At 44.5% G+C, this 22,142-nt stretch overlaps 1 protein-coding gene across 2 annotated transcripts in view; it reads right to left on the reverse strand.

Annotated features, from left to right (window-relative positions):
- The window catches only part of LOC114876849 (protein embryonic gonad-like), an 86,868-nt gene that overhangs the window by 42,002 nt on the left and 22,724 nt on the right, over positions 1-22,142 (reverse strand). For both annotated transcript variants that reach the window (XM_046286065.1, XM_046286064.1), the window contains one exon: positions 1,497-1,573. In XM_046286065.1, the coding sequence (XP_046142021.1) occupies positions 1,497-1,499 (3 nt within the window). In that variant the 5' untranslated portion in view covers positions 1,500-1,573. The remainder of the gene's footprint in view (positions 1-1,496; positions 1,574-22,142) is intronic.

The following is a 22,142-nucleotide window of genomic DNA, read 5'->3' on the forward strand; positions in this document are numbered from 1 at the left end:
CCACGCCCAACTCATTATAGAAAATTCCTTCTCCCAGACACGAGCATGCCTTGTCGCAGCGATTTTCGAAACACGTAACATCGAGATCGTTATTCATCTCGAAATCCTGCAGTTTCGCAACGTCCGGAAAGCCGAACGGGTTCCCGGTGGAAAAATCAGATTGACCGTATTTCGTTACGGTACCACGATGGTGGCAAAGGGGGCAGGATTTACGAGCGATTCTTAGTAGATTTTGTGGCGTTCTCAGTAGGATGCGGTCAGCCACAATACACTCGGATGGCATACCGTATCGTAAATTAACGAAACACCGAATTTCCAAGCCGAGGAACCGGTGAATCGAAGAAAGGGTTGAAACGCCGTAGGTGGTGCAAATGTTTGAATTTGTTTGTCCATTTAATGGAAAGCCTTGGTAGTGGGAGGAGTCGGTCGATTTGCGATCGAACAGGCTGCTGTTTCGATTCTTCCGAGAAACACTCGTGGCGTTTGTTTTAAAATTAGAATTTCAATATGGGCAAGTACTGGCTACCTGATGAACGAATAGGGGAGTAGAATTCCAAGAAATAAGGGAGACGATTTTTTATAAAGTAGGTTAATAAGAATTAAAATATTCCAAGTGAAAAAGAAATGGCACGTTCGATGTTTTCTCTATTTCTTGGGATTCCGCCCCCCTATACGAGGAGCGCAGCCTCGTTCTCGTAAAATCGGTATGCGAGATCCGTAGAAAGGTGCATAAAAGTCAGCGCGGTGACGAAACGTGGGTCAAAGGTGAGGCGCGTAAAGCTGGGAAATTTTCGCGGTGCCTTTGGGTTTCTACCGCCTGTTCCCGCGATAGGTAATCGTATTCGCGACGCGATCCGCGGTGAATCGACGATCATATGGGTCATCGCGGTCGTCAACTGGTTCCTGGAAGTATCGAGAGCCGTTCGGAGGACGAGTTCCGCGGCTACGCGATTGCGATATCGACGCCGACACGATTCTCCACTTCGTTCCCTCGAATCTGGTGATTCGTAATCGCGCGATTACGACCGGCCGTTTCTAGTTCTCCAAGTCAGTTTCCGCTTCGGATGCTCGCTCGTAATGACCGCTCGTATCTTTCGCCGATTCTCGCCGAGGCTTTCTTCGTATTCTCGTTAATGCCAGTCATTTCAACCGCGGCGTATCAATCAAGCGGCACTGGGGATGTTTACGCGGCATTCGTGGCGATTAATTTTCTTGCGAATTCGTTCGAACGGAGGCACCATCGAACACTTCCGGTTGATGGATCTCGATGCCTTGTTTGATGTATTAATTTGTTGATTGAGACGTTGCGGCGAGCAATCCTCGAGAAGCACGCGCGATTATTCGAATTTCGTTCCAGCTTGAAAGGCGAGCAGTGTGTTTCAAACAAAATATTACTACTATTATACATGATAATTTGTTCAATATAATTTGTTCACCCACCACTCGATAAGTACAATTGCAAAAAAGTTGTTTCAATTTCAAAGGTTCAGACTTACCATTGAAGATCGGGAAAATATCGGCAAGGAGAATTCAAGAATCCTAAGGGTGCTCCAGACTGGAATACATAGAATATCTGTAAAAAAAATGCTATTTGAAAAAACAAAGATACATATTACATGTACCAATCAATATCATTGTTTGTAATATTATTATTTTATATTGCATGATTAACGAGATTAATCACTCAACTAATTGAAAGCAGCAGCTAGTTAGTGGTTAATGATTGCTAATCAGTTTGATGAACGTCAGTATCAGAACACTCTTTAACACTTAACGTAGCTTAGCTATACCTCATGCATCGACCGCGGCAGAAGTCAAAAGCTTCGAACAGTACTATCTCCGACATTCTTCCCGTTCAAATTGAATTCTAACAAGCATTCCACCATAAATTTCTCAAACTACCATTCCGGTTACCCACGAGGACGTAATTCGAATGAAGATGAACTTTCACCCCTCTATCGAGTCAGCATACCAAACCGTGATTTCAAAATAATCCCCGAAGAACTGTGTACTAGCATTCGCATCATCTGGTCGAAATAGGTGGAAAGAAACGTATATTTTTCTGGTCATCTGCTAGCCCATCCGTCGACAGTCTCTTCAGTTGTGTTGACAATTTCACGCTGGACTTCCTGCGAATCTTCTTCTGCAGATTTTCCTTCTAATCCCTGCACCGCCCACACTTTGCTTCTCCCTGTCTCTCGCTCTTTCTCTGCGAAACTTTTGTCCAGCCGACGGATGAATCCCATTTAAATTGGGATTAACGAGCCGCACCTTTCCGTAGGATCGACGCGCACTATTTTACGATATTTGCTTTCGAAGATCGGCGATCGGAAGGTGGCCCAGTATCCCGCGGCGTGCACGGATTACCCGCTCTCGTCACGGTCAATCCGCGGATTAGCGAGGAACCGGCGTGCCGGTTAACCAGATTGCTGGTTAAAGTCCTCGAGATAAGATTCCAACGGCGATACAGCACGAGCACAATCCTTGTAAAAGGATAACATCGGCCAGCTCGGATTAAGGGAGAGATCTCTGTGTACCGTCTTAAGGGTAGCTTCGTTTAAACGAATCAATGAGAAGGAATTGCTCGATAGATCGTCGAACCTGATGTATGAGAAACGATCTATTTAATAGGAGATAGTGTGTATTGGAAACGTTTAGCATCTTCATTGAGATCCTTTTCGTTCGTGATCTCTGAAAGATTTGTTAGGATCATTTGAGATGGTTTTGATAGATCTTTCAATAGGATGGAGTGAGATGTCAGAATTTCATTATTATCCAAAGAATTTTTCGCATTTTTTAATTTTGTTGAAGAAAAGATATTGTCATAGTATGAATAAAAATGAATTGAAGCATTTAAATTGAACTTCAGCCTCTTTTAAAAGAAATAAGAAAATCTTTATTCGATAACTGCAACTTGCAAACGAGTGACGAACAACGAAATGGCAAATTAGACGAAGACAAATTGTTCGAGCGACGGTGGCATTCCCTCGGGAACAGTTTGGCCTTAAATTTTCCGGCATTAAGGGCAGCCCTTTCGCTCGCCCCCGCGGTGCGAGCTGCTGCCAAGCCCTCCTCTGTGGCATCTGTAACGGTACGCGGTTTAAGACCACGGATTGCCTTTTGCGACAGCGGTTCGCTTTCGTTCGAGCGTACAATGCCATCACGGTGGAAGAACAAACGCGCCCTTAAGTAGCCGTGTCCTCGGGGAGGTCGACGTACCGGCTGGACCCGTTTTCCACCCTTCCAGCCACGGATTTCAGCCTTGGAATCGTTGAGACGGGGCGTGTACCCCGGTGCCACTGCCATAAGCAGGCACATTTCGACAAATGGGATTATCCTAATACTGGTAAATACGGCAAGAAATTGTCGTTCCCGACCGACCGGTAGAACAATGAATCGGCTCGAGACACGATTACCTTTCTTGTAACGTGCCCTTTCGTTTGTTTTGGTTGACGAGGAATTTCCTTCAATAGAAATGTCCCGGTGAGATTCGAAACCAGCACGTGATACAGATTGCTAAACAAAATTGGATTAAATTCGGGTGGCTACTTATAGGATAAATTTGTTTATTCGATTCCTAAGTGCATTAGATACTGGTATATTAAAATTATTGAAAAGATTCGTTTCTTTGTACACGAAATAAATCTTTCGTTGAAATTTTAAAAAAGTGTGTTCCCTGTTCCCGAGAATCTTCCTTCGCTTCTGAAATTCTACCTGAAAGCAGTTCTGCTTTATCTCATGCATCTTTCAAACAGAAGGTGCCTACCTATTCTAAATTATGAGAAAATCGAGGGAATACTGAGAAAAGCATGAAATTTAAGTTAAAAAGAGCTAGAACTTATTTTTTGCATTCTAATTATATGTAATTGTTAATCATGTAGCCATCCAAGCAGATACATATTGTCAAAATAATCAAAGCATTAATTATTAAAGTTTCAGATCTACCATATTTCAACTCTAATCTTGAGGACTGTTTGCACCCTTTCAACAATTGCACAAAAATCAGCCCTTCTAAGTACATTATAGGCGTCACGATAGAACCGACTTAAGAGTGCAAAGGGTTAAATAAGAACCATCCTACCGCATCCTCGCCGGAAGCCAAAGCACCTAAGTTTCGAGGTGAAACTGCAATCGCAGCCCAACACCGAATCGTAAATCTGTACGAGAGAGTCCATTATGCCGGCGCATGTCGGTCAAATTTTATTTAGGGCTGTCCTCGTTGGAGAAAGGGAACACAATCGGGACAAAAGGAAGCAGAGAGAAAGAGAGAGCGAAAGAGGCAGGGACAACCCTTTGTCGGAACAAGAGACAGAAGAGCAGAAGGACGTGTTCAAAGGGTGGACCGTAACTTTCGCGGTTTCGCCTCGCTAATCTCTGCCACAAAATTTATTTATGACACTCGCAAAGCCCGCGAACAGTTAGCTCGAATCTCAATTGTCAATTTTCTAAATACAGTTATAATACTTCAAACTTGAAAAATCAAGGACCTGAATAAAAAATTCTATTTTTTATCCTGAAATTCTAAAACAACCCTTAAACATATTTCCTCACCAGTTTAATATTTATAAAAATCGTTTTCCAAATATATGGATATAAAAATTAGAAAAAAAAAATTGAGAAAAGTAATGAATCCCACGTTGAGAGAAAGACAAGTTAGCCGAAATACAGTTACACGTAACCGATCGGAGGGAAGACGAAATATGGTCCCCAAGTTGTTCGCCGGCCGCTTCCTCGTGACAAATTAACTGACGAGCAATAAAAAATTCATGCCGGATCTCGATCTCGCTTATGAACGCATGCTCGATAGTGTCCATGACGTTGAATTATAGGGACCAATTCGAAACTTGTAAAGTGGCAAAAAACCGTGGCTCGCCGTATGATGGAGTGTCCCGATATTTCATCGCCGAAACGTGTACTCGATGCTCGTGGATTAAGGCCAGGCCGAAAAACACGACGCTATCATCATTAGAATGGTAATATTCACTTAGGAAAGTGAAATCAATTTGTTAAGAGCGACGGAACGCGTCGAAACGGAGCAGACTAATGGGAACGCCCCTTCCAGCGTCCGATTATCATTCATTAGAGTGAAATTTCCTGGCTGTCATCTAATTGTTTTCAATCAGTCGAAAGTCATCGTGAAATCACAGAGATAAAACATCTTAGCCCACGTGGCGTGTTGTTTATCGCATGAATTTAAATTGCCGAAAAAAAGTTTCATTTTCTTTTATAATTTTCATTTTCAATAATACGCTGTTTGTCAAGTCTGCTTGCATCGAAATGATTGATCGTCGGAAATACAGTAGTAGACAAAAGTTCGTAATGATTACCTTTTTGATAGATGAGCACACTATGTTACAGATATTAAATAATTCCACTTTTGCCCGTTGCTGTACGTCGAATTCGTATAGATGTCCGCACGTCATTCGTTTGAACGATACCGAGGGGCTTTTAACTGAAAATTACTATTAGCATGCTAAAACTGCCACGCGTTGATTCATCGAAACTGATCGCGCCGAAGATGGATGACGGCTGATGGACAATCGATTGAGATCGATATCCGGTTTCTGTTTACTCTCCGTGTACACACGTCAACCTCTGACGATCGATCTCACAAAAACCGAAGCTAGTCTAACATCTTTATGAATCACAGGAATGAAATCTATACCATCAAAAATATCGATGATCCTCCTCCATCGTATAAGAAATTACGAAACGAGTAGAAATTATAGAAAGAACAGTATATTCCGATCCAAGGGGTTGAATCACCCTTCCCAACCCCTGAAACTGAGCCTTAAGAAGAAACACAAGCAACGAAGCGTTTCGCACCCAATCCGACGATCACGATTCCTCGCGGATCCCATAATCGCAAATCGTCTCGCGCGGGAAGGACGTGACCTCGAGGAAACGGAGTAGGCTCGGCAAGAAGGGAAAAAGGAGCAGCATAAGACGGGCAAAAGAGGGATGCAGGGACGGGGTTTGAGGAGAAGAGAAGCAGAGGGAAAGAGGGAGGCTTACAACTTGACGTAACTTGACCTTTGCTCGCATCCTCGCGATAGGGGTTCCACGGGGGGCCACGGTAGCACCGGCCAATCCCATCTCTTCGCACCTCGGCCCCTGTTTCTTCTGCTCGCGTACAGCGTTTCCTATCGTCCCTCGATCTCCTCTCTCTCACTCGGTTTCTGTACCGGTACGTTTTCCGCGATGCCTCCGCGTTGTTGTTCCCGGTCGTTGTTGTTCGGGGCTCGGCAGGGCCCTGAACGTTTACTTTACTGCCGTCACGTATAGGCCGTGGCCGAGCACGGCGTAGAACAGGCCGTAGGAACGATCATGTCTACGAGCGGTCGGCAGCTACCAGCCGCTGTTGCCTCGGTAGCTACCAGTTGGTGCTCGCGGCCAACCGAGGAGCGCACACGAGAGGCTAGTTAAGATAGCGATCCGACCGGACCGGCGAACAATGCCGTAAAGAAGCGGCGCTGCCAGTGAATCAGCCCTTATGGCGAAAACGTGAACGATTAGTGGCCGTCCGTGTTAACATGGATCCGTGAGACGCCGCCACGGTCAACCTTGCAGTTTGCGTCCACCGACGTCCGGCGTAGACGAGTCCGCGAGCTTTCCACCGTTTCGCGGTACTTAATTACGAAACGAAGAAGATACAGCGCCCCGTGGATCCTTAGCCGGACCGGCGTCAAGGTGGTCGAGCCCGTTTTTTCCGCTCCTCGGATCGCTGGACGCGTCGCCGCGGTTAAGTGTCCGCTGATGGCTACCGGCCACCAACGAAGAGTATCGTTGCACGTTGACGTTATTGGATTTAAGGCAGACCGATAGCCTTATCCTGCGTGTATCTAGTAGTTCCACTAGGCTATTGGTCGTGTTCTCAAGGACGGGGTCGATCGGGGTCTACGAAGTTATGACGCGATCATTTCCGCGGTGAACGGTCATTTTCTGTTCGCTTGGTCTTCGTTGTACATTAGGAATTATCAAGGGGAAATTAGAACGTATGACCTATTGGAATTATGAAATCGTTTAAAATCACAGTAAGACACCTGACGATGTGTATACACGTCATTCAACAACTGCCAAGATCGTCCACCGCAGCATCATCTTACCAGTCAATCCTTTTCATCCGTTTATCTGCATAGTCATGATTAATGCGATACATTCGACGGTTCATTTCATAATTCGATGTTATTCGATTCCCCAACATCAAACCTAAAATGTATATAGCTGCAGTTGCAACAGACACCCGATCCTCCAGTTAGCATCGGTATACGTGAATCCCCGCCGAGTCAACGGGGCTGAATATGATCAATTTATATTCCTCGAAATCCATCAGGAACGGTAACGTGAAAAAAGCGGGCTCGTTAATCGGGGCCACTCGAAAGGCGGCCAGAAAGGAAGTCTGCCGTCGAGGAGAGAGAGAGAAAAAAAAGGGCAGAAGAGGCACTCTCGGAAGGGCATCGTCAGAAGTAGAGAAAGGACAATCGCTCGTCAACCGGCCGTCAAAACATCCCCAAGGATCCATGGCGAATCACATTCTCACAGAGTGGCAAAACGCCAACGGCGGAGGTTCCACGATAAAACGAACAAGTACCACGTTGGCCGGGCCTTTCTCCGCGCAGCACGACAATGTGTGACCGCAAACAAACGAATGGCAGCGATAGGGGGCGCCAATGCGCATTCAAGACGAGACAGACTGTCATTTGTCACGTCTTTCACGCTCTCTAATGACACGCACTGCTTTTGGACGCCTTCTTATGCCAACCTGGCACCTGGCACTGACTCGCTTTATTATTTTCCTTTTCCGCGTCCGACTCCCTTCCACCTTGCCCCCTCCGTCCGTCCTTCTACCCCTCGTTGCGTTCACCGTTTTCTTCCCTTCCTTCGTCGTCCTGCTATCATCCTGCTTCCCGCTCTTTTTTTTTAACCCCGCTGCGTCGTGTTCGTGGCGTCGCGACGGTTGACTTCGATTTGTTAGGATTAACGAGAGGACGATCGACCCGCACGCCGGAAACCCACGGCCAACGAACATGCTGAAGCATTGATCTTTCCGCGTTAGAAGTTTCTTTGTCAGTAGCTCGTCAACGGAACGAAGAAAATCTTGAATCTTGATCTCATAATGCGACCGTCCCAGTTTCGCATCCGCGATTCCTGCCGGTATATCGCCGTGCAACGCATCGTTCTCGCGCATTAACCGCAGTCATTGTACCTCTAACGATCCGTTCATCCTCCATTATAAATCCTGTCGAGATTTACCATCCAGGTTGCGGTGTAACTGCGGCCGGAGGAGGTCGATCCGAAAGCCCGAAGCTCGGCCGGGCCGAGGGAAACGCTCGCTTCGGCCCCGTCGCTTATCCACCGATCGTTCGAAACGAATTGCAGACACGCAGACGAGATTCGAGCCTCGGTTGCCGCATTCTCTATCCCTCGTGCGATGCCCGGCTTCCTGCTCCTATGATTTAACCCGCGTGCACCTCGCGAGCGCGTTGCTGCACCTTCTTCCCGCCACTCGGCATGATTTAAACTCATTGGGTGCCATGTCCGTGCGCTTAAGCCCGACACGCGCGTTCACGCATACACGCGTACAGGGAACAACAACGCTTTTGCTCGTGCTACGCGTTGTCAGAGTACGTTCCCGTTCCACGGGGCCCGCAACCTGCTTCGTGGTCCCGGTACCACCCACTCGTCTGGTAGCAGGCCGTTAAAGCGCTCTCTTTTCGGTGGACCACCGACGAGTTCAGAAACGTTTAGGCCCGCGGGATATCACGAGAGTGTTCGAATTTAATTCCAGAAGCCAAATTGTCGATCCATTTCATCGGAAAGACGCAAAAATTCCACAAAGCGTTAAATTTTTCTTCAGAACCAACTGATGCAACCAACGTGATCCATATCTGTGCGATCGCATTTGAATAACAAAATCGTTCGAGCCAGAAAAGGAGCAACGGAAAGGGCAACGGATGCTCATCATCGTCCGAGACGTGAGGCATGTGCTCTCGAGCAGTCGTGTAGCGAACGAGGATCGTCTATCAAACGACGACTAGAACAATGGGCCGTGACTTAGTAGGAGCGCCTCCGCAACATGACACGGCGTGTAGAACGCGCGCGGACCGCATGCGTCCGTCCGTCGAGCGAAGAAACCGGGCGCCTCGCTGTTCTAGCTTCCATTCTGTAATGATCTACACGAATCTGACCCCGACGCGACGCTTCGTATCCGACCATTCGTTCACCCAGCGACAGCGCTTCTTCCAATAGCGAACCCACCTTCATTCCGATCGCCTCCGATGCGAACATGATGCACGAGGAAACGAATGGAAGCTTGTAACGCTGTTAGCCGGGAAGATTTTGCGGAGGGTAAGAGATATCTCTTCGGGATTATCTGGAGAAGATCCTTCGAGTATTTATCGGTGAACTACCTTATCACTCAAGTTCTCATTTAATCTGTTTAGCGATTGCTTCGAAGCGAAGAAAAATTGATGGATTCTCGAAGGATAAATTAACTCCGAGACATAAGACAGGTTGGCCAGCCATTCAGTGCCGAAACCAATCGAATATAAAGGGGGATAAAGCAAACAAGTTGCTCGCTACAGTTTGACCGTAGCGTGGACGCGAGGAGAGCGTCCATGGTCCATCGCGCGCTGTTTCGCCCATAAAACCAGGAGTTATGGTTATTTAAAAACTGATTGGCCCGCCCATGCGTTGCGGTTTGCACGGGGGTGGTTGGACAAGGGAGGTAAAACCGGAGGAGATGGAGACACGATCGGGCGAGGAGGAAGAAAGAAGGAGCAAAGGAGGCATCGTGACCCAGCCGAGATAAATCAAAGGATATTAAGACCATTCCCTCTTCCTTTTCTTTTCTTTCCTCTCTCCTCGCTCGCTCGCTCTCCGGGGCTAAAGTCTCACTGCCTTCCTCTTCGGCTTCATCCTCCTACCTTTTCACCTTTCTCTTCGTTTTCTGCTCGCACGGGAGTTCTTAGCGAAACGCATTACGGAGAGGCAGAGGGCCGCCATAAAACTATCCGGGTTCGCGTTCACCGACAAGGGCTGCGTGTACGTGGCTGCTTTACGTTCCGATCGGCGACAAGAAACCGGGAGCAATTCACCGGATCCAAGGAGCAAAGTGGATACCTGATAAACGGATATCGAGTTTCACGGGAATGCCGTGTCTACCTCCTCGCTTCTACGTGGCCGAAACGCGTTCTGTTCAAGGGGGTAGATCCCCTCGATCGTCTATTTAAAAGCCAATCCGCCATCACCGCCATAGGGGATCACGGTCTGTCCTTTTGTTGCTGTACACATACGTATTGTGGTTGGACAGTGTTATACGTAGAATACTCGGTTCACTGCACATTTGTTCAATAAAAATATTTCAATGTAATATAATGGAATAAATATTTTATACGCATTCTTTCTTTTTCTTTGAAATTAAAAATAACGATTCTAATAACATTATAATTTTCCACAGATGAAATGTTGTAATGATGCTGAGAGTTCTATACGAGATTCATAACGCATCAGCTTCTCAAGAAATTTAATAAAGTAGGAGTTTTTCTGTTATTAAAACCTTGCCAATCGATCCTACCTCCTGTCACTCTGTTCCCGCTATCCTTGAAAGAACAATCTCAGGGAGCCTTCGATTTTCCGTGGAAACCCATCGATCCAACGAAACGAGCCGCCGATTCACGGCGCATTCCGTGTCGCAATCTCGTTCACGCGAGTAATTACCCGAGAGCATGGTCGCGGCCGTTTAGAATCATCGCGGAGGGGCCACCCCCCTCGATCCCGGTCGCGCACACGTACGCGAGTATTATTAATGAGTGCATCTCAATCCAGCAATTTTTCCACGTCGCGGCGGGTAATGCACGAACCGCGGGGGGCGAGCAGGCCTATATTGCCCGATCAATCAAAATGAGCCCGGCCTGGCAACCGGCGCTGCGTCTTCCGACGGGGCTAAGCTCACGAAACCGACCGCCTTTTCACCGCTCGACGAACGATGAAAATCCTCGACCGTGATCCTGCGCCGACCGCGTCCTTCGAGGATCAAGGACGAGGCGGCGAACGGTGTGGCCGACGCGCGGAAAGGACACGCGTGAACCAGCCTCGATATCGTTTAATACACGCCGATCGAGAAGTCCGTTGAATCGTTAAGACGCACTTGCATCGCGGAATATATCATCGAGACTTTTATTATTGCTCGATCTGGTCGAGGGTAACACGATCTGCGCTGTATTTCCTTGTGATCCCATGCGATTCGAAGGCGTAAATAAACTGGGGAAAAATTCATCCGCGTCGAATGACCGCCTCGTCCAGGATAATAAGTCAGGCTGTAAATTTCCTTGCTGAAACGGGCGGGAAATGGAGAAATTTATTTTACGCGCCAATTGTAAATTCATCGAGAGAGGGAAAGGTACTCGCGAAGAGGACCTGAGGTTTTACTTTCGTGATATCCTTCTTGAAATCTTCACGAAAAGCTTTTCAATCATTTTTTAAGAGAAAAGAAATTGATGGAGTGTTTCTTTTGTGACCTGAAATTCATTTTATCCAAGTGTATTTTTGATATTAGATTTTTCATTAATTTTTATTTCATAGCTTGAAGAGAAGGGTAAAATAGGTAAGTGAAATTTTCTATAAAACGGAAAACACGTAGGATGGACGACGTCGTTTCAGGCTGATTTCTATCTATTTTAATCGCGGGATTTAAATCATGCGACCTGTTCACGCTCGCGCTATTACGCGTATCACTATTCTAAGCATCAACGTTTTACACGAGTGTAAACGACCGCTTCTACACCGACGCTTCGTGGAGAAAGTACAACATTACGCGATAATTATCTTTCCTTCACTTTTGATTCAGTTTGACTTCCTGACACATGCCGTGTAAATTATTTTATTGCGCTTAAACCTTGCTCCGCGAGATCTTCTCAAGGAATTGCTTTCAAAATTCTCGACTCTTGATCAGTTTTCAGGTTCTATACATTTGTCAAACTCACTAAATTTTATCCCAAAATCACAAAAATAATTTCAAGCTTCAAGATCCTCTTATTACTTGAAGTAATTTTTAAGGAAAAAAAAATTTGAAAACACGAAATGTACATATAAATATTAAGCAAAATCGTCCTGGAAGGGTGAGTCCCATCGAAAGGACGTACCTGCGTTATTCAGCCACGCCTACCGACACGACAAAGGACACTGCGTGTGAAAGTCCTGCTGAAATGTTTCTATTGTGCCTGAGTCAAAACGTTTGTCGTATTTCGAAAGCAAATAGAATTTGCACTATGTAGTAGCAACACCTTCATCGAAACAACAAACGGAAATGAATGAAGCAATCAACGTTGACCGAGAAACGATCGAAGAAAAGAACACCAAAGGAAATGAGAAGATCATTTGACCGAATGAAGTCACATGGCCTTTGATGATTAGGTGTTCTGTTTCGGTTGGGGTAGACTTCCATTCGGAACAGATCTATCCGTAATTTTAGATAATTTTGTAAAAAAAGAAAAACAGGGTAATAAGGGGTTGCTATATAGACCTAAAAAAATTTTCTTCCCCTTTTTTAATGATGCCTTGCTCAAATTATAGAAATTGATGAGTATGAACAGGTGTAGAGTATGAAAAATATTCGACCAGATGTTATAAAAATAAATTAAATCTATTAAATAATAAAAATGGTAATCTATGATGGTGTAGTTTATTATTAGAGATTCAATAAATCTGAACGACGGAAATCGCGCGAACTTCTCCACGCTTCCTCCGCATTTGCGGCGACAAACGAGACGAAGTAATTTACACGGAGGAGAACCGTGGCTGCGCCGCCCCCGTTCTCCCTAATGAGCCGACTAATTGTTTCGAGCCGCACGCTGATTTACCGTGAGAAACGTGAAACCGAGACTGGGTACTGGTGAACGGGATAATTATTACGACGTCTTGTTTAAAAGAGTCACGATGATGGTTGGGTCATTAGGCTGCATTTTACAATCCTTCTTTTTCTTGTCGAAGGAATGCTTTTGATATACCGTGGTTCAGCGCAAAGCTTCAATTAACGACGTAACTTGAACCAATTTTTCATACACTGTTTTAACGGAAAAAAAAGCAACATTGTTCCGATAAAGATCCTTACGGCTGACCGAAACGTCTATAAAGTTACATGCACAGGACGGTTATTTTATCATCCTTTCAGTCTTCGGATCCGATAACACATTTCTCATTAATAATAAAACCTGCTCTACCCTGCTCGCGGAGCAAAGACGCGGCTCGTGTTCGAAATCGATTTCACGATTCGATTTGCGATCACGTTGGACCCGTGACGGGAGAAAAAGGCAAAGGGAGCAAGAGAGACGGCGAACCGTAGTCGGAGAGGATAATGATCCCGAACTCATTTCGCGATCATTCTGTCTGATTGATCTGATTAGTCCCAGGTCCGGAACAGGTCGACCGGTAAATGATCTCGAGCGATCTCAATCAGCTTCTGAAAAAAATAAAACGGCATCGATCCGTCCGGATGCACCCTCATGCTTATCATGCCTTTTTCTTCTAGTTCTCGTGTCTTCGGCCCGCTCCGTTTCGTTTCTGCACGATAATGAGAGCCTCCCATGTAGAGAAAAGGGATTATTTGCGGCACGGGATCGAAAAAGCCTCATTATCGGATGCACGACTACCACGATTCTGGAGCGGCTTTCGTTTCCACGTCGTTCCCTTTTCGGCTCTCTCTTTCTTTCCATCTATCCCCGTGCCCGTTACTCTCGCTCCAGGAGGATCCCTCTTCGTCTTCTGTCGCGCCGCGGAACCGGTGGAACGGTAAATCAACGACAAGGCCGGGTCAGGGGTCGAGGAATTGGAGCGGCTCCGAGCTGCTGCAACCACCACGCTGACTGCTTGAGCGGAACCTGGCGAGTTTACAGGTGTCACGCGAGTAAGATAGAATCGTTCGTCTCCGAAAATAAGTTGGACGAACCGGAACGTGGCTTCTTTTTAATTCAACGAATTAAGAGCCTGCGATCGATTACGATTGATCCATTAATATTTTCTATTTCTTTTCTTTTCTAATCTCTTTTCGTTTCACATGCTCTTAGGAATGCACCGTGCAACTATCCATAAATAAATCAGTCAGAGAAAAATTGTCAAGGCGTGTTTGCATGAATGCAGAAACACCACGTTCTTGCTTTTCATCCGGGATACACATTTTACTTCCTGCTCGTTTTCCGCGAATTTTCAATGGAAAAGCATTGACCTTGCCTATTACTCGTCATTTAAATATTTTATATAGGAAATCGATCGTTTATTACTCGAATTGGATCAAGTTTGAATACCGTAATGATAATCGAGAGCTGTAGAATTTACTTTCTATCTTGCTTATTATTTAAGAAAGTATAATCAAGGTAGGTACACGGTGTTTCGTCAAAACTTTAGCCACCAGCTTGAAACATAGATTATGTAGTTAGTCATGGCTGATTACGCGAACGTGCTCGCGCATAATTCGTTCCTGGCGCCATTGTTTCGAACCGGTCAGGTTCTTGGTTGCAACTACATTTCCTCGAAACGGTTTCGCGGAAGTGGACTATTCTTTATTCAGAAAATGTCCCGAGAATGAAAGGAGAAAGACAGAGAATTTCCACGAAATATTTTCCTTTGCTTTCGTGCATTTTTAAATAAGGTCAGGGAGCGGGCTTGGTTCACAACAAAATACCATAACTTTGACTCATTTCCTCCATACATTCTTTAATTAACTATCTTTACGCGGGTCGTGAACCTTGAACGTTATCTTACACGAGGCCGAAAGCTGCCGATTTATCATCGGTTCGCACGAACCAACAAATTAACACTTGTTCTAAGAAAAATGAAAGACGAAGAGGTAGAAAATCTAACATCAACCACTCTAATCACCTCTTCATCCTCGAGACAGCTACAGGAAAGGTAGCCTGTAATTTATCCAAGGAAAATCGGTGCAGATAAATCGCGGAGAACCGCGACGAAACGTTCTCATCTCGAGCGAATCGAGGCGGATAGAAGCGGCAGGTCGACGAGAGCGTCTCTATTTCACGCGTCGCGTGTGCACGCTCAACACGAACGTGAACACGCGATGCACAATCCATATTGCTCCCGCTGAAACGCAGCCCTGTGCTGCGTGGTATTTTCAGTACCGTTCCGGAATTCCGTTCCAGTTCGTTTAATGAGCAACGACTTTTTAACATTCCTACGTTAAGGCAGCGTGAGAACCGCGAAATGCGGGGTCGTGGACCATAAAATCCATGACTCGACGGGCATGGCCCGGATCCTTGTTGCACATGCGTGCCAAAGATCACCGGTGTATTAAATCGAACAGAACCTGGTTGAATATCGAGGGATACTGATATCGACAACGATCGACAATCTTTCAACACGAAACATGGCCAGCTTTTGAATTCCAAATATTTCTTTCTCGTGATCGAACATGTCAGTATGAAGAAAATCGCATAATAAATGATTTAATGGAGCTTGATATGTGTTATCTTTTATTTAGACGGATAATTAGAATATTGAAGACTCGAATGGTGAATAGTGAAAACATTTTTGGAAGAAAATTATTTATCAAAATAAAAAAAAAAATAAGTTTCAAGCATAAATATCCTTTGCTATATTTATGGTAATTTTTCGATTCCTCCAAGGTGGAATTCATATACTGTAATTGCAAATTACCAACTTGGGATTCGATAAAAATGTTGGACAGGCATGGAGAGATTATCGCACGAATCGTGTCAGAGCAAAAGGTGAAATTGATCTGTTCTAAGTTCACTCCTCGGAGGAAGTAGATCCTCGGATACGAGGCTGATTAAGCCGTAAAATTCTCTCGGCCATCTTTCTTGTGCCTTCAATCAGAGAAGATGTAGCTCGTGCCAGTTACGTGACTCACCCTCTATAGCACTCATTATACAGTCAATCAATGAGTTAACTAAGGTTGTTTTCATTAACATACAAATTACTCATTTCAAGGCACAAACAACAATCTTGGTCTGACATCAATTTCAACGTTCCAGCTTATCTCTATATTTAAGTCTGACTTAATTGACGTTCATGCATGGAAAAGAAAAAAAGAACGAGAGCTGCTGAAGCAGTGTGTTATTTAAAGTATCTCAAAAATAATCTTCTAAAAATCTTTCCAATTAAAAAATACACTCCTATTATACTAGAAGCATTCGAGGTCTTCTAAATCAAAAAGCTTCCAAACTTTAAAAGAATTCCATGTTCTAAGCTTGCAAGTTCAGTTCGCAACGATCCAGATTCACGATTAACCATTGAACAACACAAATTACTCCCTTCAGATCCAGACTCAAAGCCTTCCAAGCTATCCACCAGCGAAATAATCAATTCCAGTGCGCGAACGTCATGCTTATGGCAGAATGGCAGCTGGAGGAACCGAAATGAATCGGAAACGCGAGCGATGGATCGAAATTAGACTCGACCGGGCAATCTTCGTGGAAGATGAGAGGCGGTTTCATAGACGAGCGAAGGACAAACAGGCGGGAAAGAGGAATCGAATGTTTGCCTTCGTTCAGGGCTAGAAGGGTGCAGGGATAAGGAGACGAGAAGGTAGAGAGACTGTAGGGGTAGCAGCGAGATGCATTTCGTGGATTAAGAAGGTTATATACCTGGCGGTCTCACGGTGAGCCGGCGCGGTAGGAGTCTAATAAGATGTAACTAAATTATGATTGGATTCATCATTGCCGTGAACGGGATTGCTATGGTCGATCGTTTCTGCCTGCAGAACCAACGGCCGGATGCCACCGGCCGGTCAATAATTCATCGGCCCCGCGGCATTCTATATGAAGCGTGATACAGTAAAACCTGGATAAATGCAACGAAAGAATGCTTGGATAAGTGCAACATCGCTATCCCCTCCACTTGGGGGGATCCCCCTAAGCCGAACCGAGCCGCTCGGCGAGGAAACCGTGTAATATGATCCGACCGTAATATCGATGTGACTAATACTAATTGAACGATAAAACTTTTTATTTTTAACTTTTTCTTAATTAAACTTCTACTAACGCATTTGTGAGATTTTTCTGATTAAAATGACACCAAACACGATATAGTTTGAATTATATTTATAAACAATAGTAATCGAATAAACAACATAGAATTGACACCACGACTGAATATAAGTGATGTTGGCTGAATACAAAAGATGTGTACGGACACAGAATCGGCATGTCGGCTGAATACAAAACATGTGTACCGACACAGAGTCGGCATGTCGGCTGAATAGAAAACATGTGTACAGACGCAGAATCGACACCTCGCTTGGATAAATGCAACATTAAATACCCAGAATCGACACCTCGCTTGGATAAATGCAACATTAAATGCCCAGAATCGACACCTTGCTTGGATAAATGCAACATTAAATGCCCAGAATCGCCACCGTGCTTGGATAAATGAAACCTTTGAAACCAGAGCCAACACCGCGACTGGTTTTGATGTCGATCTCTGTTGCTTTTTGCCAACTTTTAACATCAATTTTAGCAAGTAATTATAATTGAAACTATATCGTGTTTGGTACCATTGTAATCAGAAAAATTTCACCGATGCGTTAGTAAAAGTTTCAATAAAAAAAAGTCAAAAATAAAAAAGTTTTATACTTCAATTAGTATTAGTCACACCGATACGTTTCGGCTCTTTCCTTTGATCATCGGACCTCTCTCTTTCCACCACTGTCTGTCTCTTTCTACGTTCACGCTTGGCTGGTCGTCGCGTGTAATCCGAGATTCGACACCTCGCTTGGATAAATGCAACCACTGGGTCCCAATGTTGGTTGCATTTATCCAGGTTTTACTGTATACCGTGATCCCGAATGAGCGATTGCCAACGAACGGCGAAGCGAGACGGAAGAGGAAGGGAAGGTTTCTTCTGAGTGCACTTCTGTTTCTGCGAGGGGTTGCGGAGGAGAGCATCCGAGAACGATCGGAGGTATACAGTTTGCTTTTCTTAACCACTGTGGTTAAAACAACGTGTTACGGTCCATCTTGGCTGTGTTTGGTTATGCGAAAGCTTAATTGGAAATGGCCTTAAACATTTTCATCCATTGCAAAATCTCTTACTTTTTGCTACACTATCTTATATTTACAAGCATTTAAAGTCCAGTTTATGATTAACAAATAATTAATATAGTACTGAGGTGAAATGAAATGTAATAATGGGGTGCTTTGGCAGGTTACCTCGCAGGTTAATTAGCACCCACTTGCTTGATTATTTACATGAATTCAGTACACGAATCTTTTCTATTTATTTCATCAATTATACTTGGCTTAATTATCACTTATTCGTTAATTAATGAAGGAGATACTGAAATAATCTCCACGAGAAAAATGAAAAACAGTTGTAAATATGAAAAGAAACTACGAACGTTTTTCAAAAGGCAACGACAATCCCGCGAAGAAATCTTAACGACATAATTGATAACATCATAATTATCTAATTTCGCCGATAATCATTAGCAGCGCCTCCGCGCTATTATAACCTCGTTCCGTTCGTGGCCAGCGCCTGGCTTGAAAGGTTCGACGGTTAAAATCGATCGTGCAGCCTGCGTCGTTAAAGGTTTTCGTGGCGGGTAATTAATGGCGAGCATATGGCCGTGCGAGGTGATTGAGAGTAATTTGGATCGGCGAGCCGCGAGTTCCGGCCGCTCATTAATATACGAGCTAACGAAGTGCCGTTTCGTGGTAATTCACGCAGCATCTATCGAGACACTCGCGGACGTACGCGGGGGTTGCAACGTTTTCTATTTCCATTAATACCACGATTTATTATTGCAGTAAAAAATTGACGCATCTCTAAGTAGATGCACGATGAAAGAAAAAAAAAAAAATCAAAGCCCTTATTCGGGCTTGGACATCAATTCAATGCGTAAAATAAAAATAACACTTTTGAACTGTGCTCATGATGATTAAAATCAGCTTGTAAAATTACAAATTAATATTCATCATGGATACACTATGGTCGGTTAATCACGAACCGATCATGAACAGTTAGAATCTCTGACTGCACCTTTCATCAATTTTTCTGCAATTTGTACCGCTGCCACGTACGAACAACTACAACTTTTCCGACCTCTTGATCATCCTGAGGGACGTCCAAAGAACGGACAGGGTTGTTCGAGTCACGTCGATGGAAGCCCCTCGAGAAGAAGGGTGCCGAAGTGGAGCGTTCTCCGGGCGTATCGTTGCGTGAAACCGACTCATCGTGGCACAACGAGAGCCTAACGACGGGCATTCAGCGCGCGCCCGTTTGCCCACGTGACATGCAAAAATCACCCTCCTGTTGCCCTGAACCGAGGGCCTCTGACCGGCTACGATCAACCCGTGATTGGGCCCCGAAACTCGAGAAGTCCACGAAGATCCTCCCTGATTCTACCTTCACCAGGTCGACAGACCACGTCGGGCTAATTCAAGCAACAAAACGAACGTTTACCAGCGTTTTGCATAAATGCTTACTCACGCTGTTCCCTGCTTTCCTTCCACGGTGATCCCTTTTTCCTTTGTACCTTTAGGGAACAGGATCCTTCGTTTCTGTGATTCTTGGATAACGTTTGAGATATTTCTTTGACGTTTGTTAACGTTTCGTCTTCTTTCTCCTTTTTTTATTTTAATTTTAAATGGAAAAGAGGGTTAATCTCTCTAACCTAATGCTTCTCACGGCTAATGGATTGTTATAACTTTTGAGATATTTATAATATTGAATCGTGGTTCTTCCGATTATAATCGGAATAATTATCTATTATATTTCAATGCTGAATTCGTTTAGGATTAATATTCTTTTCTAGATTGTCGACGTTTGGTTTTGAGTTTAGATGTCGTTTGGAACCGAACAATTGTCGTCGAATATTTTTTTACGGTACCAATTCACGGTAATCCTCGCGTTGGTGTTATTTCGGGAGCAATAATGGTAAAAAGTAGAATTTACAGGGTTCGTCCTGGAATAACGGTACAAAAATGAGACTGTTCCAAAAGGAAGGAACCCTTCTGCCGTCCCGAATGTTTTTACGACTTGACCCACATTTTTCGGCACGAAACGAGGGTGCAGGTCTGCGTATTCTTTCCCCTGGCGCGCGCCATAAAAATGCAAGAACCGTACGATTCTTCCCCTTAGAATAGTCAAAGAGAAAGGTGAAAAGAAAGCAAGCGGAGTCCTGCACCGTTGTCAAAAAGTCACGGGACACCGTTAGACCGTAGAAAGATAGCCGAGCACCCTTGTAGAATGTTTATGCTCGTTTTAGAAAATTCGACCGTTTTATGACCGCCTTTAAAGAACGCGAAACAAAGTCGTGCAGATAATCCAAGGATATTCGATGAATGGTCATAAAAAGAAGAAGAAAAAACAGGGGAGAAATGCTTATTTCCTACGAAACACAAGGGGGGAGAATTCTCTTTATTGCGCTAAAATCCTTAATATTTCTTTCATTAATGGATTTTAATATCTAAGAAAATAGTCCAGAGTTTGGAAAATGAAAACAAAGTGGTGTCTCAAAATGACATCGTCCGAGGGTTAAAATCACAAGGGTTAAAAATCATCGTAATTTCCCTACACCTTTCTGCATTTCTTCAAAATAATTAAATCTCTTTAATATTCCATCAAACTTTCTGCTATTCTTCAATTTTTTACCCCCTGTCTCTCCCTTAATTTCATACACTATCGTTCATTCTCGAAATCATACAAGTCTTATTATAAAACGAAACTGAACGCGACAATTGAGTGTTAAAGCTGGTCAAATAAAAAAAAAGGAAGAAAAAAGCCTACAAACCCCAATCGTACGACAATGAAATTTTATCACCTGCTCGAAGTTTATCGTTTTGTTGGTCATAAACGGAAAAACGTACCAAGTGCCCGGAAACTACGTGACCGTGGTTCGACGCGATCCCAACTATCGATAGCAGAAAACGTGTTTATTCCATCCACGTTTCGGCACCCTCGAACTTTTTACAAAGTATTCTTTTTTTTTCCCCTTTTTATTGTCAGTTCCAATTCCCTCTTTTATTTCCGCCTGTCCGTCGACCACGTCAGCTCTGTTTCTTTACCTTCTTTACGATCGGTCGGCCTCATCTGGCTCGTCGTAAAGTTATTACTAATGCCCATGGACAACGGGGAACAATGGGCACCGTGAATGGGTCATAATCGATTCGATTGTCGTAAGGGATCAGCCTGGTTTTCCAGGACCCGTTCTTACGATACCTGGAACTTCGTCTCTTGCTTTAAGAACGAACGTCTCCGATATCATTAAGCGTCTAGCTCGGTTCTTCGACATTGTTTAAACAGGGCTTACATAATCGATGTACTCAGGGTTTATCGGAAAGTATTATCCTCGAGCGGGTAAGGTGTTATAGATTTGTTCGCCGAGCGAGTTTTTATTTTCTTTACACAAACCCACCCCGTGGTGTTCGGTTAAAAATGTTGTAAACGGTGCTACGACGAGACCCGAGTTGACCCGCATTATATTCGAGTCCCAGCCCGTGTACCTGACTCGAACTATCAGCTTCGGGCTTAAGTTCCTTTTTTTCCGTTTACGGCTCGTTGTGTGCGTGCAATTAGAGGCAGTAAAATTAGACAGAGAGAAAGGAAGAAAGAATTCGGGAAAATGTCCCCTGGGAACCAGGAGAAACCCTGTTTCGAGGAGGTAATTGCTTTTGTAAGGGAAATTTCGAGTCAAATTTTTTTCTATTAGTTGTTGGTTCCCTTTTTTTACCTCTGTCGTTCAGAATTTTAAAAAGAAGCACCCTCAATCCCTCGACGCATGCTAATAAAGAATGTTTCAAATAACCATTGGTCAAATAATAAAAACGGAACGAAACTTTTTATTTTTTGAAAAGAATGCTAGGTTCACGTAGCTGTGATTCGCGATGCGAGACTATTTTCTTCGGCGGGTGCAGCGTGAATAACAAAGGGGCAGGAAAAAAGGGGAAGCGGTCATCGAGCAGACGTCCTGGAGGATGATGACGAAGCAAGCAACGAGCTGCCCTGTTGCGTCTTGATGAGCACGACGAGAGACATCGTCCGTCGATTCAAACTATCGATATCCGACCCGACGACCCCCGGTTCCGTGGCTCTCTACACGAAGCGAAACGCAATATACATGCTGCAGGTTCTGATTGCTCTCCACGGATGTGACAGATCTGCCTCCTTCG

Source organism: Osmia bicornis, chromosome 6 (assembly GCF_907164935.1).
Source record: "Osmia bicornis bicornis chromosome 6, iOsmBic2.1, whole genome shotgun sequence".
Classification (NCBI taxonomy): Eukaryota; Metazoa; Arthropoda; class Insecta; order Hymenoptera; family Megachilidae; genus Osmia; species Osmia bicornis.